The sequence below is a fragment of the Toxorhynchites rutilus genome, chromosome 1, assembly GCF_029784135.1.
Source record: "Toxorhynchites rutilus septentrionalis strain SRP chromosome 1, ASM2978413v1, whole genome shotgun sequence".
Taxonomy (NCBI): Eukaryota; Metazoa; Arthropoda; class Insecta; order Diptera; family Culicidae; genus Toxorhynchites; species Toxorhynchites rutilus.
The window spans coordinates 158294354-158319398 of record NC_073744.1 but is presented as its reverse complement, the minus strand read 5'-3'; the positions used below and the strand labels follow the sequence as shown (position 1 = coordinate 158319398).

The 25045-nt window shown below is 37.5% G+C and overlaps 1 protein-coding gene across 8 annotated transcripts in view; it reads left to right on the top strand.

Moving 5' to 3' along the window:
* LOC129762284 (monocarboxylate transporter 12) overlaps window positions 1-25045 on the top strand; it is a 69706-nt gene that overhangs the window by 35619 nt on the left and 9042 nt on the right. For 5 of the 8 annotated variants that reach the window (XM_055760419.1, XM_055760417.1, XM_055760416.1 and 2 more), the window contains exons 2-3: window positions 11070-11473; window positions 20679-20798. In XM_055760419.1, coding sequence (XP_055616394.1) covers window positions 11293-11473; window positions 20679-20798 — 301 coding nt within the window. In that variant the 5' untranslated portion in view covers window positions 11070-11292. Of the gene's footprint in view, window positions 1-5436; window positions 5766-10681; window positions 10705-11069; window positions 11474-20678; window positions 20799-25045 lie in introns of those variants that run through there. The other 3 variants (XM_055760421.1, XM_055760418.1, XM_055760423.1) reach the window with 3 other exon arrangements.

The following is a 25045-nucleotide window of genomic DNA, read 5'->3' as shown; positions in this document are numbered from 1 at the left end:
AAATTTGTTCCAATATTTTTGCGATATAATGGAGATAATGGACTTTTGCATCTATGTTATAGCAATTCCAAAAGAAATCGACAAATGACAAAATATGAGTTTTTTTTTATTCGAATGAAAATTTGTATTCCGTTTGGGTTGAGGAAATATGAGTTTTCGATTTGGATTTTTTTTTGACTCAAGTGTAACTTTTGAGAAGGGCTATCGATTTTAGTAAAAGAAATCTTTGATAATTTATAACTCAAAAACTATGAGTCCTACCGAAATAGTGTCTTAGAAAGAGCTATAGAGTATTTTTTTTCCAAAATATATATTTTTATCAGAGCTCATATGGCGTTAGCCTCACGAGGCCGGGAGTTCAATACTTTGACAATTTTTCTTATTATCTATGTTAGTAATATGTAACCGATTACTCGCGGTTGGCTCGAGGTTAGTATTAGAAGTGTTTTCGTAATTGGCTCTGTACGTGTGCCCGACACGGGATACTTCCTATTAGGATGCAGCTGACCAAATTCACAAAATTTCGTGGACATGACAATATAACACGACAAACCTATTAAAAGAGTCTGTTTACTATAAAAAAAAGACAATAAATTAGAAATGAGCTTTTTTGTTTGAAATCACATCAGGATTCATTATTTGTGGCTAAAAATGATAACAAGTTAAATTTTTTTTAAATAAAAAAAAGAGTACAAATTTGTTTTCTCAGTGTATTTTTTTCATATTTTAACATCAATACTCTATAACTCTTTCTAAGGCACTATTTCGGTACGACTCATAATTTTTTAGATATAAATTATCAAAGATTTCTCTTACTAAAATCGATACGCCCTTTTCAAAAGTTACACTTGAGTAAAAAAAAACAATTTATGTGGAAAACTCATATTTCCTCCAACCCAAACGGAATACAAACTTTCATTCGAATCAAAAAAATTTTTTTTTAAAATCTGCATTTTTAGGACGATTTCATTTGGAATTGCTCTCATATAAATAATATTTGACAACAAATGGACAATTAATTGACAGAAAAAAAAATCTAATTTCGGGATCGATAAAAAATCGTTGATAACACTTCATCGGTTAAAATCATGTGCGTAGAATCATTCATGTGAGTAGTTTCTTGAGCTTGCTCTCCGTGATTGATCTGAACCAACCAAATTGCACAAAGAACACACAGAATGACGCTTGGGACTAGCAAATCATTCTCGTTGTGCAATTTTCGGTGATTCGAGCTTTAAATGGTCAATAACGACGCCGGCCACGTCCTTACAGTCACCAGGGGAAGGGAAGGAATGTTAGTATGATATTCGCTGCCCGAAAGCCAGAAGGGTCGCCTCTATAGAGTGGTTCCCTAGCGTTTGTCATGGAAGGGATAGTTGTTAGTGGGGGAAGGTAAAAATCAGGACTCACTGCAGTAAGTGATGGGATTCTACGAACAGTTTTCAATCACTCGACTATTTCCACACATTCGAACACTCAACGGCGAAAAATTTGATGAGTCACCAATTCAAGATAATTTTATCACAAATTCACGATCACTTCAATAAATTTAACCAAATTGCACTGGTTTTCAATTTAGCTGAATAAATAGAACACTTTGATTACCCTGTTTCCTATTTTTTCGAGCGGTTATAGAACCGATGTCGACCGAGCGATGAAAAGTGCTACAAAAGCGCTAGAATTTAGCCCGCCCTTCCTCCCCGCAAACAGCACTGCCTATCGTTTCTGCTATAATTGTGAAGATAAATTGAACAGAGCGAAACGGCATCACTGCAGCGATTGCTTTCTCTTTCTCTCTAAACTGTCATTAAAAGCACAACAGAGAATCCGGATGCAAATTTGGTAATTATTCTTTTCTTTACTTATGAAATATAAATTATGTATTTCTTATTTATTTCCTTATTTATTTTCAGAGACAAATTCAACGATTCGGAGACAAAATTGTTGATATGTTGCTTCGAGGTAAGCAAAGCAGCAACAATAGTAGAAATTTGCGAACGATGCAGACGACCGAGAAAATCGTTGTTGTTTTATGTAAACAAAAATGCTACAAACGGCGAACATCATCCCAGAGGGCAGACACAACTGGAAACATCTATGAAGAAAAAAGTCACAGGAGGGTTGTGTCCGAGACATGACCGCATAGTTGACGTTAGGATTCCGTTAGGCTATCTGTTGATTTTGGATATGTTCGAAGAATTGCATCGTTAAACTCTTTGATAATGATTTGGTGACCAAATGACCCGTTCTCGAGCGGGAACACACCTTGGTTTTTATTTATGAAAATTGAAATAAATCGTTTCATATATCAAGTAATTTTCAACACAACTGCTAACATATATTTTACACTTACACTTGTGATAAATTTTTCACAATACACGATCAGTCATTGATATGCAATTCCACGAAGCAACATTTCGGTGGGAGCAAAAGCTCCCCCTACTATCATGTATTTGCAAAGCCGATTTCCCCCAGGCAGCTTGGTTTTGATGTCTCTGTTAGGGACCCGCGATACGTGTCGTAAATTTCGACCAATCAGATGTGGTTATTTCCGTTAGGATAGGGGTTGAAATTTTTCAATAGTTCGATAGTTAGTTTCATGACATATATTATTATATTCAATATAAAAAAATTTTTTGGAGTGGCGAAATCGATTGACGCAAAAATTTCATCAATCCATCATGAAATGACTGAGCAATATGCGTTTGAAATTGGACAATTTTCACGATGTGCTCGATTTTCGATTTTCAATTTATACCTCAACATGCTCTCGAAAGACTTAATCCTACGTCAAAAAAACAGTGGCAGATCAGATGGAGCGATCAATGATGGATCAACCAATTACCAACAACTTGATTATGAACATAACCAAGTTGAATACCCGTAAGTTTTACTAGTTTGTAACTTATTGTTATATGATGAAAATTTTTATTTTCTCAACTTCATTCCAGGAACAAACTCACCCAATCCAACTACCGATGCCATCCCGATATGTGGCCATACTCGTGAAATATTGCAGAAATTTTCATTATCCCAGAACAGGAGGAACACAAACACCAGTTTCACTAACGCACGAATTCCTAGACTTCACCGAAAATAAAAACCCTATGAAAACCGGTTGTATTGGAACGGTTTTTCTGGACCCGACGGCAATGCTGTGGGGAATCATTGCTGAATTTCAAAGTGAAAATTACTCAATTTCAGTAGTTAAAGATGTTTAACTTCAGATAGTTCATAAAAAATAGTTACTATTTCCGTCTAGCGGATTCATAATGCTATGTTAGAGGTCAAAATAATTCAACAAATAATGTTTTAATTTATAACAAAAATAAATATATATTAACGTCGGTTTTATTTTTTGTTTCAACTTTCTCGAAAACAAATAGACCCATAATAAGGGTCGAGCAATTTTTCGTTCGGTCGACGTGGTGCCAGATTAGCACAGTGTTGGTTCGTAATTGTTTGTCAAATACGAGGGACAGGTCGACAAAATCGTTGCAAAATGGCACGACATCGGTACCGATGCCATTTTCTGGGACCAATCTGGCACAACAAAGTAGAGTGGGTAGTTTCGTGAAGTATAAAAAAAACTCAAACGATAGGAAATTCAAGCACAAAAAAGGCATAATACGGAACGAAAAAGAACGCGTCCACTCTAGTACACTGTTCAACCCGAACTCCATTCATATGAGTAGTTTCTTGAATGCGAAAATTACAATTAAATAAATAATACAGTAGAATCCGTTTATAATGACATCGAAGTGAGGTCATAAGCCAGCGTTTGCTAAAGGTCCGAACCGAGCTTCGTTGTGTAGGTATAATATATAAGCGGAGTCATAATAAACGGATTGTACTGTATTTCTAGTTTTGAGTGGTTTCCATTTCGGACAAATAGTAGTAAAAAGAATAAATCAATACCCGTAAATCTTGTTGTCACACTAAAAATATGTTACTCAGAATAATTGTAGTAGCTCCATTCAAATACTGTGGAAATTTCCCACATAATCCGGTATATCAAATTAATTTCAGATGTAGAAAATTTGAACGTTAACAGTTTCTAGGGGTTCGTTATGTTTCTCCGAAAAGAAATCATAATTAATTTCATTATTTTGATCAACCGCATTAATCTCCTCAACTTGTTTTACGTTTCATTTTATGAAATCAAAACGATAATCGGTAATCGCTGATTTCCATTATCCCATTACTCCATCATTATTATTTCATTATACTTCTTTATCATAAAGGCTCAGAGGGGTGACAATTATATATAAATCTAATCGTTCGACTCTCTTGGTGAGTGTGACATTCCTTTTATCTTAGACTTCAAGAATCAGTTTCGGGAATCCACGCTAAAATGTTTTCCGACAGTGAATGTAGAACCGAACTCAACCTAGCGTTTTACTCACATTTAAAATAAACTAGAACAGTTTTTTTAAATTGTAAACGCCATACTCTAGATTCAAAAATGGTGAACTATTATATAAAAACGACTATTTTGTTTGGACGGACAAACACCAAACGAGCTACAAAGTAAGTAAATTGTGAATTGTTCGAGCCACCCTGTGAAAATATTTTCAACTCAAACAGACCGTATTACCATTTTAGTCGATTTCGTATGGTCCTCAAAAATATGATAATAGAAATTAGAAATTTACGGAAACGACTGGAAAATATTACCCAAAATAATTAAATAGATGGGAAGGTATAGAGATAATTATATAAATAACAGTGTTGCTGCCGGAAGTTTCATAATAACAATTATCAATGCTTTTAAGAATTTAAGTTATATTTCTTGAAACGTTTTATTTTTTCCTAATCTGAAGCCCTTGTTGGTGATAAGCGAATCTACCAAAGCTAATATTTCTTGAAATCCGTCATGGAAATTTGATTCAGAAAAAAAGGATAATCGAGGTGAGGGAAGTCTCGAAAACTGACGGACCTAGACTAATAGGTTTCCGAGAAAATGGTAATACATACAGGTAACTGAGAAAACGGATGAATGATTTTAATGAAAAAACCGACGAAAATGACGGCAAGTACGCCACCAAATCACAGTTGATGGAGATGAGAGAGGGAGAGAGAAAAGCTTGAATTTTCCAACATTTAGAATCCTTGCCAATGCTACATCAGAAGACACCTTTTCGCGAAAGAAAAAATATCGCACAGAACCCACACAGAATGTGTGAACAATGAAATTAAACAAGTGTACAACATGCGTCACGTGCCGACAGCGAGAGCCATCCGTTTTTCCACATTCATTGCTCGCCCACAAACTAATCCATCTCTCGGTGGTGATAAGACTCATTCGCCCCTATATTGACAGCAGCGGCGGCGGCGGCGACGGCAGCTGATGCCGATAAGAGGGTACCCTGGGTGCGAAAGTGAATGAAATCTCAGCAATGAGGCACAACATGGGTAGAGGCACGCGAACTTTAGAATTCAGTACTCAACCGCCGTTTGCTTCGACAAGTCGCCGCTGACTGACCGCTCGATCTTTGTTATATAAGGCTCTGAACGAAGGCGCGAAACGTGCTCTACTTGTGGATGCGATAAAGTGTTACCAAGACTCACCAATCGACCGACTATGTAGAATACCCCAAGAAGGAAAAGGTCGCGAACTTGTTGCATTTTGTTCGAGCGAATGTTGGTCCGACAAAGGGCGGATTAAAAGTGATTACAGTGCAGTGCGACGCGCGTTGTTTGATAGTGGAAAGTGCAAATGTGACTCATAAAAAGTTTCGTCAATGTAGTGCCCGAGAAAAGTGGTAAAGAATTTTACGATACTGTAATAAAGTGATACATTTGGTTTACAGAACAGCATCCTTGCCACATTGTTGACCAGTGCTTAAATGCAGTGAGGCTATTCTACCAGTCATCAATGTGTGCTCTTGAATCATCACAATTCAAGTATTATGGGGATTTTCTACTAAAAGCCAAGAGAACAAAATAATAACATAACATTTACGCGCCTTTCTTGTTCGCCGCCCATCCATCCTTTGTGCTTCATGATGCGGTTTATTTGATAAAAGTTTATCTTCCTGTAAGGCAAGGAATTTATAATCGAATCATACAAAGGGAACGGAATCAACATCTTTCAAAAATTATACCTTCAAGCTTATTCGAGCTTGTTATGTCAAATCCTGGGGGAAAAGCAACAGTTATAATTATTACTGGGAAAAAGCGGAGCGAAAACGTAGCGTTAATATTTTATCACACTTTCCTGGAATCGTGTAACCCTTCAACGAGCACAAATGAGGAAGGTCGAAGATGAAAGATGAAAAGGATCATTTCAGTGTGAAATTTATTCAAAATGTGTGCGAGCATTGAAGTAGAAAACTAAAAATGACATTATTTCCTTTTGGTGTACGTGATGCAATACTGAGCTCTTCGCTCTACTAATGTTAAGTATGAATTCAACTTTACCTATAAAGTGCTTACCAGTTTCGCAACGTTTGGAGATGCCAAACATTCCATAGTTTTAGTTCTATTACAGATATAGATTTTTCTGTTTCAGGTATTTTTCAAGTTTCTCTCAGAACAATTCCACGTCAAATCAACCCAAAAACAGCCGATTTTGACGTGATACTCTCAGTTTTTTTTTGAAATTTTGTACGTATGATGGCAGCTACCTAAAATCACAAGTTTCATTATCAGATGACTAGTTTTAATTACTTCGATATTTTTTGAAATATGTCTATTTCAACATTTTGATCATGTTCGTAAGTAATAAAAAATGCATACTACTGCTGGATACTACGACTAATGTTCCGACATCGTATTGAAATTTCACAAACATTATTTCCATTATCTAAAACTTGTTATATCTGGAGAACGGTTAGTCCTGAATAAAACGATAGGTATAGTTTTTCTTGTAAAATCGCATGTAGATTCCATTTTATATATTTTTTTCTAAATGGTTACGATTTTGCAGAGTATTGACATTTCATAAACTTTTAAAAAATGTTATCTTCATTTTGGTGAGTACGGCATGGCACCACTGTACATCAAACTTTGTTAAATTATGGGTTATTTTATAAAAATAATCTGAAAAATATCGAGAAGCCTTTTTCTAGCTATCAACATTTGTAATATTCAATTCAATTCTTGAGCAATGTTTTTAACAGTGTATTCAAAATGTATTTTTTTGTAAATAATTCAATGATTTCCTAATAACTTTGCTGTACATCATATTTCAATCAGACATATGGGTTTAGAGCTATAATTTTTTTTTGCAAAAATTGTCAATGATTCTAGATACGACCTTATCAAAAATCAGTCGTTATAAAATTGGTCATCTGATAATGAAACATGTGATTTTAGGAAGCTGTCATCATCGGGCTTACCATAGCTACAGAATAATCTGTATTTCTACAGATTTTCCAGACATTTCAAAACCAAGAGTCTGTAGTTACAGATTACAGATTTTCATGGTTTCATACAGAATTCAAGAATTCTTGAAAATAACGTTCCAATATTAGTTGATTTTTTTTCCCAGAATATATATTTTTATCAAGGCTCAAATGGCGTTAGCCTGACGGGGCCGGGAGTTCAATATTTTGACAGTTTTTTCTTATTATCTAAGTTAGTAATATGTAACCGATTACTCACGGTAGGCTCGAGGTTAGTATTACAAGTGTTCTCGTAATTGGGATGTGCTGTCTCCAATGCTCTGTACGTGTGCCCGAGAAGCGATACTTCCAATTGGGATGCAGCTGACCATTAATCAGCAATGCTTGATGACAATAACATTATTGCCACCTCATCTATTACTTTTCTATGACTCGATTGAAAGTCATCCCCTGTTGCTATTGATATGTACACCCATCCCGATTTATTCCATTAAATGAGCCGAAAAATAACAGAAAATATTCTACTCCCCAATACGTGTATATCATTTGTATAATATATATGCTAGAGCCAATATGTGCAAGCGAAACAGGAGACACATCTAATGAAAGCATATGAAAGCTTTTCGTATAGTCTGCCAAATACACGGCCCAGACAGAGAAAGATATATTCTCGTACATGTTCTTCTTTATCTTCTTAGAAAACACTTTCCAACTTCATTTTATGATGAGGTGTAATATTATCACGCTTTTACATAACAGCACTGGCAGCTATATGGATAGCGTGGTAGTGTGAAACAGCTTAGCGTTCCAGCCTGCCTTGGTTCGATCCCCGTTGACATCGTATGGGCTTTATTTTGGCACAATCCCAAATGAAATGAGAAAAAAAACAGAATGAGATGTCTGCTCGCATACATACGAACCCTTTTTTAAGCTTTTAAAACAGCTCATTATTTGCGCAGTTAACCCTCCAGCACACGAAATGGCATTATTTCTGCCAACGATGAAATGTTTTCAGCCAACGCCAACCAGAACGTGGGATTTTTGTAAAGATAATGCTTTACATTTTTCCAAACTTGAAACTTTTTGTTTCAACAAAAATAATTTTTTTTGTGCTAGATGTGAAGAAATATTTCCAATCGATTGATGAAGGCATCTGTCTGATCAATTAAAAAAGCTCTCCAGTTATAAGCGTTCAAAATCTTTCATAGTTTTTTTTTCAAATTTAACTTTTAGATTTTAATTTCACAACCCTACACATAGTTCTACGTTAAAAATTGCATAAAACGGCGTTCCTTGAGATGCTATCCTATCGGCCACTTTGTTCCTAGCAGTGATGATTTCGATATTCGATTTAATACCTGTCAGTCAAAGCTATCCTCTATAAGGGTGATATACTGTAGACTACTAGGAGAAGATTATACAGAGCAATCCAGAGTGTTTCGATTTAGGTAGATGAACAGGTTTAGTTAGAAAGGTTGGGAAAGGGTTGAGGTTAACCCCGGGATACCTTTAGAAAATATTCTCTAAAGATGAACGATCCATAGACCGATGTACGGCTTCCCCCTCTCAAGAAGAGCGGATAAATATGTCAAAATGTTGCAGCCCTATCAAAAGCCTATTAGTTGAAATAGTTAAAGTTCCGTTTGCATTAATTAGGTGATAAGAATGTCCAGCTAACCTATACCCGTTTCAGGTTGGAGACTAGGAAACGCTATTAAGCCCTTACTATCGAAACCTTGCCCATTAGGCTTAGTTTTGGGCTTAGTAGGCTTAGTGCTCTTCTAGAGCCTGGGATGTTGCACCTTCAAGTATAATTTTAACAAATAGGCGACATTAGGGCAGGGAATAACCATCAAATGGAGCAAGCAGTAGTAAACAAGGCCCTGCTCATTAACTTTGCAAGTAAACACATCGTCTATACGAGGGGTTTTCAAATTTGTTTTATGGCGGAGCACTTTTTTTAGGAAACACATTCGACGGAGCATCTGCATTTTTAATCAATCAAAAAATTCTATTTGTATTGAGATTACCCAACTGGGTACAATTCTATTTCGGTTCCCGGTCCCAGTTACACGACATCTGACCCGCAGTTAACACGATAAATCACTATACACCCAGGTTTTTTTTTACGCGGTTTTTATTTGCGCGGTTTTTTTACGCGGATTTTCCAATTAACGCGGTTATTTTTTTACGCGGATTCTCCAATTAACGCGGTTTTTTTACGTGGATTTTCCAATTAACGCGGTGCAATATCACATCTCCCCCTCAGCTCACATCTTCCTAATATGTTCCCTCAGAGCATATTACGGTAATTAGTGCTTGTAACGGAGTTTAGCGCTTATGAAGGAAATTAGTGCCGCACCTTATCACGATTCTTACGTGGATTTTAGGTGTTGGGTAACTGGGCTGTACAACGGGACGGGGTTTTTACGGGCAGCGATTCGTGAATGAATTTCCCTGTCTACTTAGCTCTGAACGGTCCAACAGTGGAACTGCACGTGCATCGGCAACAGAGTGTACAAATCACAAGGGAATCTTCTAGCAACAGCAGATGACCTCATTCGTGAGGAAAACCGAACTATAGCTACCAGTAACCAACGAAATTGCAGGAAAAAACTACGGGTTTTCGTAAGCGAGCAACACTCAACTTTTTACTTCCGTTCTACGTAAGGATAGTCCCATTTGATATCCATTATTAGGTGACATGGTTTTTTTTACGCGGATTTTCCAATTAACGCGGTTTTTTTTACGCGGATTTTCCAATTAACGCGTTTTTTTTTACGCAGATTTTCCAATTAACGCGGTTTTTTTTACGAGGTACGTATCCCCCGCCTAAAAAAAACCTGGGTGTATGCCCAGTGAAATTGAATTAAAGTATTTTTTTTCAAGGTGAGTTTTCAAGTAGGAGCATTTGCTATAACTTTGCGGAGCACATATTTCCCGCGGAGCAAAATTTGAAAACATCTGGTCTATACTGATGGTTTCGTCACCGATGACTCTTCGGTCATCGAGATACGCGATGGCTATACTAAAACTAGCGCTCCGCGTTCCTAATGAATGCAATGCGATACATCTCCTCATGTTAAACTTACTGATACAAATGCCATAATTTGTACGGATTCAGCAGGTGTTCTCTTAGGTTTAGAAAACAGTTAATCAAAACACCCCATCTTAAACAAAATTGAAGAGTAGTTTTGAGGTAGACCATGATAAACACTACTCTCTATTGTCTAGGATTACACTCTTCAAACTCCAGGATCTCTGACGCGATACATGTCCAATCCAGAGCTTCATTATCTCTTGAACGAACAGTATGGTCCACTTGAGGCTTACCTTTTGCGATGCGTGTTTTGCGGTTTGTAGCCAAGTATATGGAAAAAATTAATCATTTACAGAATGACCTTTTTAAAACGAATTTTAATTTGAAAATTCATTTTTCCAGTGTAACTCCTCCGTTATATATATTTTTTAAACTTCATCTCAAAACACAACTTCTTATTAGTCATTCAGAAATTTCTATTTTTGAGCAATCGTTTCTTTAAAAAGATATTTTTGGTAGAAAAAATAGTGTGCAAATATATTTCATTAGCTAACATCTACACATCCACAAAGTTTGACTGAATTCTGAAAGATTGTCAATAACTTTCAAAAACGTCCCGTAACATTTTGTCGAATCAACCAAATTTCCTAACGCATTTCTTCTGGTTGATATTATTACAGATGTATGCTCAACAAGTGGCTTCCAGTTGCAGGCGACCAAACGCATCGATCACATATAATCTAGTCCTAGTGTCAGTAAGAAAAATGCGTACCTAATCATTGTGCAAAAATACTATTATCAGGTGTGAAAACCCCCTCTCACATATCAAAACGTTAACTAGTGATCAAGTGCTAAAAAGTGTGCCGATACATATAGTAGTGCCAACAGTTTCCGTGGTTCAGAATGACTCACGGACCACCAGCATCGAAGAAACGTACCCAAAATGGAACGAGCACAGTCTCCGGAACGACCTCGACCGACGTCGAAGGCAACCGACAGCCCACCGAGCATGGTCTTCCACTGCCACCGGACGGTGGATGGGGCTGGATGGTGGTTTTGGCCTCGTTCTGCATACATATCGTTAGTGAGTAACAGAGTTGTTTATTATAATCCCCAAATGATGCGACCTTGATGCAAAGCGCTATCAGCGAACGCATAAATCAATCATTCCTGAAAACGGTGGCTTTCAACCGGAGCCTAGCTAATATCAACCTCACGTTCGCAATTGACGTCACCGTAATTAGGGAATTATTGTCTCCTGTAATCGGGGCAGGTGCATGGTGAACTTGGAAATAGGAACCTTCGAGAGGATTGACACCAAAATAAACTCTTATCTTAACCAGTGATTGCGTTGCATCAAGCGCGCTCACGTAGAGGGCGGATATCTAATCGGCCACCTTCGAAATGTCGTTTCAATCGAAAATGATCACAAATCATTGAATCTGTTTTTGGAGTAACAGATATATTGTTCTCTGTGAATCAACACTACATCAACACAGAGGCCACAAGATTGTGTTTTCAGTGAAGAAATTAGACTCAAATTGCGTTGTGGATCATTATTTTTTCTAGATCCCAAAAAATGACATTTTATGCGTCCTAACCTGTAAACAACAACAGTGACAGCACGTTTTCATGTTGTTGAATTCTGTACTGTTATCAATAAATTTTATCATGAATGAGTCAGGCGGTCGAAACTGAATTACGCTAGCCAAAATAAGAATAATGTGGTCAATTCCGGATTTAACCAGTAACGTGACTCGTTAATCCCTGTATGAAATCTCATCACGTTATCGGTGAAAAAACAAGACTTACCAACACGGTTTACGGTAGCGCACGTGAATTAGCAAACCCTGGTGGAATCAAAACCTTGTTGTTCGAAAGAAAACGCGCTTTCTTTGTTGTTCATGCTCTTCATGACTCAGTTCCAAAACGTCTCGTGATATGGAATATTTTTATACACAGGAAATCCGTATGGCTTATCCAGTTGACTGTCTGTTTTTGAAGTTTTTCACGAACACGCCCAAAATTATTTTTCAATAATATAAGAGACCCAAGCTTGGAGGCGATCTGGCGTAGTGGTAACATCCATGCCTCTCACGCTAAAGGTCACGAGTTCAATTCTCACTTCCGACATTCTTCCGAAAATGGAAGTAAAAAGTGACGAACCAGCCAAATGAGTTGAAAATCACTATAATACAGATATAAAAAAAAAGAGACCCAAGCAGTTGGAATTTCAACAACATAGTTTCATACATTGTTGAATGCTTAGAATTAAGTACGTTTAACGTCAATCTCGTTCAAAAAAGTCATTTATTTATCTGTTTCAGTTGTCCAGTGTCCAGTTTTTAAGACCCATTCGGAATTCAAATTTATTATCAATGAAGAATTCAAAACAATCGGCTTGCGTGTCTATAATTGTTAACCTTGCATTTCGATTCGATTAATAACCTGAAAAATTCGTGTTGGCATACCATCTATCAAATTATGCAGAACGTATTTCTCGATATTTTCCCATGTCTCCGATATTGCGGCCTTGAGTTCATCAATCGTGGTGTACCGCTTTCCATTAGTGTAGATTCTGCGTACAAGGCTCCCCTAAGATTTACAACAGGATTCAAGTCTGGTGAGCGAGCCGGTCAACCCAAAAAAATAAGTTTCTGGTTCTTAATCCTTTGCTCAGTTTACTTGCTGGTATGAATAGTAGCATTGTTTTGCTGGATTTTTTTTTGTTGCGATATCTACGCAAAAACGGTAAAAGAGAGGATTCTAGAACATTTTTGTAACCCTTGCTATTCATTCTGAATGATGTGAAAGCTATCTCGAATTTTCCGAGGTTGCACAGAATCCCGCTCAAACCATGCAAAATTCCTGTTTGAAAAATACTGTTCCTCTTCCAGTAAATTATGCCAGAACCCGATGAAACCATCAGGACCATCCAAATAAAAAGATAATCTATACATTGAAGATCTTTTCGTTATGGTGTATCGCAAAATGGCTTCTTTTGAAAACATTCTTTGTCATAAAATACCATGCGCCCTCCAAATTCATGCAAATTTTATGAATTTGCTCATAATTTGCAACAACATTTCCAAATTCATCATTATGGTAAAATTATATGTTCAGGGGTTACGTTTAAAAACATTATCGCTACGTTTTGTATTAACCAACATGTCTTCGAATGTTTTTCAACGTAACTCCTAGACATATTGTTGAGTTGTTGAAAATTATAAACAAGTTCATCAAAGTTCATTAACACGGCGGTATAACACGAAAAACATATTAAATGAGCCTATTTACTATAAAAAAGATTATAAATTGAATATATTTTATTAAATATATTCGAAGTTTCGAAAATTCATAAAAATTCGATGTTCCACAAAGTTCGTCAAAAATAGTTTCACCATCTTGGACTATTTTTTTAAATTTTCTACATGACTTCTATTTTATATGAAAAAATTAAAAAATATGTATTTTAGATATTGCAAATTGAAGTTTTTTTTTGTAAATAAAAAAAAGTACTAATTTTTTTTTCTCAGTGTAATTTTTTTCACGTTTGGACATTAATACTCTATAACTCTTTCTAAGACACTATTGCGATAGGACTCATAGTTTTTGAGATCTAAATTATCAAAGATTTCTCTTACTAAAATCGATACGCCCTTTTCAAAAGTTACACTAGAATCAAAAAATTCCCAAATGCTGTGGAAAACTCATATTTCCTCCAACCCAAACGGAATACAAACTTTCATTCGAATCAAAAATAATCATGTTTTGTCATTTGTCGATTTCATTTGGAATTGCTCTGCAACTTTTTGAGGAACATAGCACTTCAAGAAGGCCTCTATTGCAGTTGTTGATGCGTATTTTATTAAATGAGGGGCTTAGAATGAAAGGGGTGTAAGTGATTTGATCGATTCCTCTACATCCACTCTCTCTTTTGGTCATAAGTTAGCTGCAATTCCCAGCTGTATTTGACAATGTGGAAGATAGATCAGAACCTCATCTATCGGCTTCTATAGCAAACTCAAATTGAAACGTTTTTACAGTTGAGTTATTATGCATTCTAAGCCCCTTAAATAAAATATCCATTATTTTCTAGGTAGATGGATGTAGTGATCGATATCTCATATAGTATTGATCAAACAATTTCATGTTTATCCTCGTTTATCCAATGCTGTTTATGGTTCCGATACTGTAACAACTAATTACGTGTAATATTATTATTTGTTTTTTTTTTGCATTATTATTTGTTTTTTTTTTGCAGAGTTGTCACACTCCGTTACTAGGCGAACCTAGCCAGAATATTCACCTGCCCCGGGCTTCTTAGCACCAAAGGGGAACAGATAATGCACGAATCTCTATGCTCGTGCTTTTTAGTCCTGACTAAACAATTGTCTGACTATTGCGCATGTGTTAATGATGATCGACTTGAAAATGAAATTATAATACAAAACGGTGCATATTTGACCCAAATCGAACAATTCGAAACATCCTAAATAAAATTTTGAATTTTACGCAAAAATAATGGATTTTCCCCCCAATCTAATATTAGGATGTCAAAAAAGTCCTGCGGTATTCTTTTTGAATTTTCATTTGTTCATAAATTTAGTTACAATCATCTGTTTTAAGTCAAATATGCGCCGTTTTGTTCGATGACTTGTTTCCAACGAAATGCCAACTTCATAATACCCCTGTTATAGAAGCTCGCTTCCTTATTGGCAAAAAACTCGGATATTTTCACAGGCCTCTTTTGTGGCTAACTTCTGACTACCTAGCTCGTTCGCCATGGACAGAAACAGGTGGTAGTGACTTGGTGCAAGGTCCGGACTATACGGCGGATGCAAAAGAACCTCCCATCCGAGCTCCCGGAGCTTCTGGCGCGTCACCAAAGAAGTGTGTGGCCTGGCGTTGTCCTGATGGAAGACAATACGGCCTCTGTTTATCAAAGATGGCCTCTTCTTCATGAGTGCTACCTTCAAGCGGTCCAGTTGTTGGCAGTACAAGTCCGAATTAAGCGTTTGGCCATAGGGAAGCAGCTCATAATAGATTATTCCTTGACAATCCCACCAAACACACAGCAGAACCTTCCTGGCCGTTAATGAGGGCTTGGCCACCGTCTGAGCCGCTTCAGCGGGCTTCGACCACGACCGTTTGCGCTTCACGTTGTCGTAAGTGACCCACTTTTCATCGCCAGTCACCATCCGCTTCAGAAACGGGTCGATTTTGTTGCGATTCAGCAGCGATTCACATGTGTCGATACGGTCAAAGATGTTTTTTTGTGTCAACGTGTATGGCACCCATACATCGAGCTTCTTTGTGAATCCAAGCTTCTTCAAATGTTTAATAACGGTTTGATGACTTATCCCCAGCTCTTGGCCGATGCTACGGCTGCTACTATGCCGGTCTTTCTCGGCTAATTCAGCGATTTTGTCGCAATTTTCGACGACCTCTACACCAGAACGAACACATTGAAACCATCGTTGTGCGGTGGAAATGGAAACTGTATCGGGTCCATAAACTGCACAAATTTTATTGGCAGCTTGAGATGCATTTTTGCCTTTGTCATAGTAGTACTGTAAAATATGTCGGATTTTCTCTTTATTTTGCTCCATATTTGCGACACTATAACTCACGAACGACTTAACCAAACAAAACACTGTCAAGGGCTATATTATAGCGCGCAAAAATACCTTTCCAACAAGCTATAGTATGACTCGATACAATGAATACAACTAGAACTACGCGCTTACAACGACACCTCGCGGAAATACCGCAGGACTTTTTTGACAGCCTAATATATCGCAGTATCAAGCAACCTAGCTCTCAAAAACGAGCACCTAACGTAGGGGAAAAGGGGGGAATCTGGACCACCTAAGCAAATTGCTTAATATTTCCAAACCAATACGGTCTAAATAAAAAATGTCTGATTGTATACTGAGCTACACTTGTTTTCTCTCAATAAATAATGTTTAATCATTATATAAAGCTTCAATCTATGAAATATATCATAAAATAAAAGAGATGATTTTTGGACATTAAAATTTGATGCGGGGTGATTTGGACCGTCTGTGGGGTGATTTGGTCCAGTGTGTTTCATCGAAAAAAACATACTTATGTTTATGTAAAGTATTTTTGGATAATGTTACAATCAGTAACAATGTTTTGGATCGATACCAGGTGTCTTGGCCAGATTCCAGACCAGAAAAGTTGGATTGAGACCATCTCGAATTCTGCATGAATCTTTTCACTGTTGGTCGAGCATTTTCAAACACTTTTGATGCTTGGTCAAAGAAAATCCGTGCTCGATGGCCTGTGTTGCTCTTTCAAGCTCCTCTTTCTTCCAACGTTGCTGTCCATCCTCTTTTTGTAATTCAGCGGCATCTGGAATCAATTAGACCAAAGAAAAGTCTCAAACCTGTAGGACCAATTCACCCCACAGAAACGTGTCCATGTCACCCCACACAACACGCAAAAATTAAAATGCAATTAATTTCATTGCATCATATTGTTATCAAACTAACATTTTTTGACGATCAAAGTGCTTGCTGTGTTTATGCTACCGTTTCCCTCTACTTGTGAAGTTTTACCAAAGTTTTTTTACTTTAGGTACATACGGTTCAACAATAGAAGGAACATTATAAAAAATCCAAGTTGAGCCGTAATGTTTGAGATAAAGGGGTGGTCCAAATCACCCCGTGTTACCCTAATGGTAAGGCACAACTCAGTTGTTAGTCTAGCGCTGTGCGCATCGATCGCGCCCAAATCGTTCGCCACTTGAGATCCGACCAGGGTTGTCAACTATAATTTCATAAAATCAGGAACAATGAAATTAAAAATCGGGATAAATCAGGATAGCTCATATTTGGTTGTCCGAAAAGTTAATGTCGATTTTTGGGAAAAAACATCATTTTAATCAAAGCATTACAATTTAATTTTATATCCCTAGTTCTGTTTAACAATCTTTCGCCATCTTTCACGTAGCTAAAATATTCTGTCCTCCCAAAACATGTTTGCTTCCTTGTCGAAAACTGCTGCGAGCCATACATGTGAAAAACAGGTTGCTTGGTAGTAGCTCATAGTACAAAGTCTATCCCAAATCCCACCAGAAACATCGGATATGTAAAAGAATTAATAACCATGGTATAAATCCTCGCATAAGCGGAAATGCTCGTGCTTCGTCTGATTTTTTGATCTTTTTTCCAAAAAATCCTACAGCATAACTTCAGCCAATTGCAGAGAAATCAATATTCAACTTTTCACTGAATCCATCGTCCATGGTTTGGAATGAATTTTTACTCGACAAATGTGGAAAGCATATCAGCAGTGGAAGACTTATATATTCACCATAGTCCCATCATTTAAGTTGATTTTACTTTGAATCAGACGGACAAATTACATATAAAATCATTTTATATTGACTGTGGATTCAAAAATTTTCTGTTGAGTAATTTTACACTCTGAAACGTATTCCTACATTAATAACTATGAGGATACATCTACATACACATTATCCTCGATAGAGCAATGTTGTTCCTCAAACTTAATCTCGTTGTAATTTCATAAATTCGACAGACAATCTGGTTTCATGGAATTTTCTAGCACTATTTTGAAAAACCAACAAAACAATTGATAAGTACAGCTTTGCGTCTAGAGAATTTAACTTAATGTAAAATACAAATGCGAACCAGAAAACTATGATGACAGAAAACTTTGGCATGGAAACCAGTATATTTATAACGAAGTACAAATATCAAGAAAAAATCAGGATAAATTGAGTGTTCGTCAGGATATCAGGAAGCGTGCTGAAAAGTCTGGGAAATCCTGAAAATTCAGGAAGGTTGGCATCTTTGGCTCCGACCTTGAACAATGGCTCCACCAGGCAAGAGTACACCCAGGTTTTTTTTACGCGGTTTTTTACGAGGTTTTTTTACGCGGATTTTCGAATTAACGCGGATTTTCCAATTAACGCGATTTTTTTTACGCGGTCACTGCGTAAAAAAAAACTGAGCAATATCAAATCTGTCCCTCATGCTTCCTGAGACCATATGACGGAACTTAGTGCTATTGACGGATATTAGTGCCGCACCTATGTGCCAGGTTCGATGCATCTGTAGCGAACACAGATTCAATTTGCCCGCGTTGTTCACCACCGCCTATGCCAGTTTCGATGGGAACGACCACGTCAAGTCGGATGACAGATTTTGCAACACAAATGCCTGACAGAACAGAAAGAATTAGACCAGAAGCAGTTAGAGTTGGAACAGAGGCAATTAGCGCTGCAGAGAAAGCATTTCCAGGAGAAATACAAGCTGGGTCGCTAGCTGATGAATCTGCAAGTGCAAGAAGAAGTATCTCGAGATAGCATAAAGTTTGTGCAAGAATGGGTTGATGAGCACACCACTGCGAAGCAGAAATCCTCCGTACGACCTTCGTGTGCAACGAAGTTTCATCCAACCCCACAAAACGGCTGGGGGAAGAAAGATTCATGTACATGTATTTAAGTCCGCTCGTCGAGAGCCACACACAATGAAATTCATGCATAGCATCAATCCCATTTAGGAATGAAATAAGCGCGATTTTTGCTTCTCTCTCTCAGTTCATATCTCTCCCTTTCAAGCTCCCTCAGAGCGTATGCCGCACCCCATCACGATTCTCAAGAGGATTTTTATGTAACCTTTTTTTCTTTACGGGGAGTTTCCAATTAACGCGGATTTTCCAATTAACACGGTTTTTTTACGCGGATTTTCGAATTAACGCGGTTTTTTTTACGCGGATTTTCCAATTAACGCGGTTTTTTTACGCGGTTTTTTTTACGCGGATTTTCCAATTAACGCGGTTTTTTTTACGGGGTACGTATCCCCCGCGTAAAAAAACCTGGGTGTATAAGGAGATGGAATAACACATCTTGTAGTCCAGTTCTTGGTATATCCTCCAAGAAACCTCAATGACAAACTTCCCAGTTATGCGTTTCACATTCACCGAGTTGGCCCTTTTCGCGATTTAATTGTATGTTACACACAAATAATCCTTCGAGAGAGAGAGAGGCAATTCCCAAAAACTTCAAATTTCCGTTCCATCTCCCAATCGCTTGGACGATTCGTTTATAAAATTAGAACACAATCCCTCGCTATTGCTCACACCCGCAAAACGAGCGGAAACGAGAGGTGCCTTTGACTAATAATACAAACTGTTTACAGAATCATCACCGTATTTATTATCAGTCGGCTCCGCAAACTGTCCGTTCGTTGGTGGTTTGTTTACATTCTCGATCCACGTTTCTTACTAGACTAAATGACGAGCCAGAACCAACAACATAGATGCTCGCGCTGAAGCTAGTGAATCGTAACTCATCCGGTACATTGCCCTTCATAAAGTGCAAACGAATATAATTTATGGACGCTTATCGGTTTCTCGACTGCAAAAACACGTATTACTCGTAACATGATCTATGTCACTGAGTTGGTGAACGCACAATGCATTTGATTAGTACTCACATTGACATTGGATTATTGTTTGTGACAAGTCACGGGGTGTATTTAATTAATATTCATTCTATCGTAGATGATTCGAATAACGGGAATCCATCCGTAGCTATTTGCAATTTCAATCTCGTGTCTAACAACATTGACTGACGGGGAAGATACACATATCCACAACCGCAGTGGGAGGTGGTAGGTGGAAAATTGACAACCAGATGATAGACTTCATACATTTTACCCATAGCTTCAAACAGATGGCAGCAGTAGTAGCATGATGCTGATGATGATCACGCTTCGTGTTTACTTTGATTACAAGCTGCCGACGACAGGCATTTAATCGATTCCGTGAAGCGGCAGCGTATGTTTATTTATAAAATTTGAACGCAAAACAATACCAGGAGCAATACTAGAAGCAATCTCGTCGAATCTGCCAACGGGGCTATCGTCGGCACGAGAAGTCGATATGCTGCTGCTCACACCAAGTGTTGTGCTTTGATTTTTGCCCGCAGCACGTTTCGTACGATGGTATTGTTTGTGATAACAATGTTTCCTGACAACATGTTTACTCCACGATGAAACTGATATTCAAGATCACAAACGACTGAGCTTCATCGGTGTATCAGCAGCCGGGTGATGTTTGCTAGGTGTCGCAATGTTATTTTAAGCCTCGATGGTTGAACGGCGCTCACTCTTGATATATCATCTACCGCTACGAGTGACTGAAATTCTTTGTTAACATTTATCACCGTAGCTCTATCAAAAAGTACAATCAACTAAACCACTAAACCACCTATTTGTCTCTTTTTTCAGCGGACGGACTGACTTACTCCTTCGGTATCTTCTACGTCGAGTTCCTCAAATACTTCAACGAGGGAAAAGGATACACGGCATGGATTGCATCAATTCTGGTCGGCGTGACGCTATGCTCCGGTAAGTATCCAATTGAAATGTGAATACTATCTATATATATAAAAATGGATTTCTGTCTGTCTGTCTGTCTGTCTGATTCTTCTGGAATCGGAAACTACTGAACCGATCGACATGAAAATTGGTATGTAGGGGTTTTTGGGGTCGGGGAAGGTTCTTATGATATTTCTAGACCCCTCCCCCCTCTCTAAGGGGGGGCTGTCATACAAATGAAACACAATTTTCTTCATTACTCGAGAGTTAAACAAGCAAACGAAACCAAATTAGACATGTGGAGATTTTAGGGTGCAATAAATGTTTTTACGGTGGTTAGACACTCCCCCCCCCTCTTTAATGGGGAAGGGGGGTGTGTGGTCTGCCATACAAATGAAACACAAATTTTTGCAGAACTAGAGAATTAATCAAGCAAATGGAATAAAATTTGGCATATGGAGGTTTTAGGGTGCAATAAATGTTTCTATGGTGGTTAGATACTCCTCTCCCTTCTCTTAGGGGAGGGGGGGTTTGATCTGCCATACAAATGAAAAACAAATTTCTGCATAACTCGAGAACGAATCAAGCAAATGAAACCAAATTTGGCATGTGGAGATTTTAGGGTGCAATAAATGTTTCTATGGTGGTTAGACACTCCACCCCCTCTCTAAGGGCGGCTGTCATACAAATGAAACACAAATTTCTACATAACTCGAAAATTAATCAAGCAACTGGAACCAAATAAGGCATATGGAGGTTTTAGGGTGCAATAAATGTTTCTATGGTGGTTAGATACTCCTCCCCCTTCTCTTAGGGGGGGAGGTGGCTGCTATACAAATGAAAAACAAATTTCTTCATAACTCGAAATCTAATCAAGCAAATTTGGTAGTTGAAGATTTTAGGGGGCACGAAACGTTTCTATGGTGAATGGACACTCCTCCCCCTCTCTAAGAGGAGGAGTCTGTCTTTTTTCTGTCATATTTTCTGTATGAAACTTTTATTCCAAGTAACGGAGAAACATGTTATTTGCAAGTGTTTGAAAAATCTTGAACGAGAATTGTGTCTGAAAATAATCTTATATTATAATGATGAGTTTTGGTAGAAGTACTAGGAATTTTTTAGTAAAAGGTAAATTCAACGGGGTCGATTGTAAAATTAATTAATGAACAGTTCTGCGATTGGACTCATGAACTTGCGCTTAGTAAGAAAACGTGAAAGTTTGAAGGTATTGATTTTTTTTTTATTGCTATTGATAACAAAAAACAAATTTTGGGCGGGACGAAGTTTGCCGGGTCAGCTAGTGCTGAATAAATTTCCTGACGCGCGCGCACACCATCGAACTTAAGCACAAAAGCCGTCGAAGACAAGGCAAGGCCAAAGCTAACCTCGTGTTTTATTGATGCACCGTGCAATGCTGCGGATATGTGCTGTGAGCAAACGGGCAGACTACTCTCGACTACTCCAGTCAACAATCCTTTTGTTGCTGGGAGGTATTGATTTTCACTTCTGTTTACCTTCCACCCCAGGGAAAACAACGCGGTGTGTCTTGGAAAGGGTTCTCTTTCCCCCCAACGAGGAGATCTTATCCAAGCGGAAGATTTTTCCATGTCATGTTATCATCTTCCCTCTTAAGGGAACTGTTGTTTTTTTTCTTTTTTGTTGGAATTCTTTTCCCCCGACTTTTGTGTGCGAAACACTTGTGAAAAATGAAGCCACTAAGTTTTTCTTTGCTGAGTAATGATTCTCTTTTTGTTTGCGTTTGCGAAGTTTACACTTTGCTGATAAATTGTTTGATAAATTCCACCTCGGTGCTATGTCGCTGCAAGTTAAACGATTTGCTGTAAATGTTATCCGATTTCTTCATTTATGCATCGTTGAAGTACTGTTGGGTTGTCCGAAAAGTTCGTGCCGCCACTGATGATGAACACATAAAAAAATAAACGGTACACAACACGATTGATTTTGTTCCAGTGGTTTGTGGTTTGTAAGTGTCTAATTTCGTCTACAGAATGGAATATTGTGCTCTCTTGTTCTCTCTTCTGACTATTATGCAGACAATGAATAAACGTTCGTACCTTGCGATGATACGACGAGAATCGGGTAATCTTAGTGTCAAGTTGAATTGCTGGTGTTGTTATTTTACGCTGCAGTATCCCGTCCAGGCAAGCGGCTAAAGATGAGCAGCAATTTGAGCCGTACATAGCTCCAAACGTGGAACAGTCCACTTCTTCAGTGGGGCCACCCTTGACTTAGAAGTGAGTATTTCGACCTTCACGTCTTGATTACCCCTACTGTGTGCCCATGATTGTATAGGTGACGTAAGCGACAAAATGAACAAAATCGACTTTTTGGTTGCTACGCATTCTACACAATGTTATACGTATGCCCAACATGCAAACAAATATTTTTTGTTCGAATTCATTTGAGCAATTTGGAAAAAAAAACTTTTTCGAAAAATCATAGTTTTAACGCATAACTGAATTAGTTCCGTATAGCTTTCATACATCGTTCAAAAATTAACAATTACCATTAATGTGTGCCGAAACCTACATCTACATTTGAATCTAATTCTTGGTAGATTCCAAACATGCCTTTCATGATAGTGTCATATTACTTGTCGTTTTCTAAAGATGAATATGAAAAAAAAACATTGAAACGATGCTTATATAATTACTATTCTTTGTTCAGTGCACCGCGATGAACGTAAAGAAGCAATCCCGTTTTTTTTAAACGGTTTTATTTAGCTTGCCCTGTAACATGTTTGTATGTTTGTAACGTGTTTGCCCCAGATTAATCCCACACTAATGAAAATTTGACCCCCTTCCTGTTGACTGATTGATCTGAAATTTGGAACACACGTTTATCTCTGCTGTCACTATAAAACAGTGTATTTAATCATATTGAAAATCCAAGATGGCGGCCGCTACAAAATGGTGGTTCACATATTTTTCAGAACTCCATCAATATAGGTATCAAATGAAAGGGCTGGATTAATAGAACACAGTTATTTATGAAAAATGCAATTCCAAAATGGGTGCCACCACAAAATGGCGCCATGTATATATTTTTTTCAAAACCCCATCAACATGGGTATCAAATGAAAGGGCTTGACTAATAGAGCACAATTATTCATGAGGAATGCAAATCCAAAATGGCCGCCACCACAAAATGGCGGCATATCAATATTAATATCAAATGAAATGAGTTGACTTATAGAATACAGTACAATGGTTTTATTGTAGAGAAATATTCTAATGAAACAGACAATGTACTAAAAACTAGAAAATAAAATAAGTAAAAAAAACTTTTTAAGTTAAACGGTTTCACTGTGAATCAACATAACAATGTACTAAAAGCTAGAAAATAATTAGGCAAGTAGCAGTTACCAATTATCACATCCCTTCCTTCATTAATCTAAGGCATTATGAAGGAATCGTTAACTGTGGATAATGAAAACTAAACGTGCCCCACGATTTTATTTTAGTCTCATCAATGCCTTAGATAAATGAAGGAAGGGATGTGATAACTGATAACTGTTATTTGCCTAATTATTTTCTAGCTTTTAGTACATTGTTATGTTTAATCACAATGAAACCGTTTAACTTAAAAAGTTTTTTTTTTGCTTATTTTATTTATGTTGTTATTCTTCAATTTTTTGCATTTGAAACTTCAAGGTGATAAATTGTAATGAAATTAAAATAACATTGACGTGACCGATGAATTGGATTTGTCATGGAATCGCAATGACTCCAGAGTATCTCTTCCAGACATTTCATGAAATTTATTCCAAACCTATTTGCTTTTCTTCATCAGCCACTGAAACTACCAGCGAAGACGGAGAAATGTAGATATTATTACTACATATAAAACAACCTAGTACTTACGCCAAGCGCTATGCGAACAAATGTTAATTGAAACGATTGATTGTCCGCATAAATTGACGTAAGCATTTTCCAAATGCAATAAATATGTTTAAATCCACAGAAGTACTCAGGCCCTCTTTTTACCGATAATATTCTTTAACTGAACAGATTATTCAATTGAAAGTGTAACCAAACAAATGTTTTGGTCTTCTAGAACAGGGATCCTCAAAGAGGTCGATATCAACTCCTTGGGGTCGACATAAACGAAAACTGATTCGGGGGGTCGACGAGGTCTAAAACTCGACCCCTATTAATTAACACAAGTCCTTATTGCATACATTCAAGATACAGTATAAGTTGGGTTACTGAAACCAACCTGTTATAAGAATGAATAATCTTTCAGTAGGAAGTATT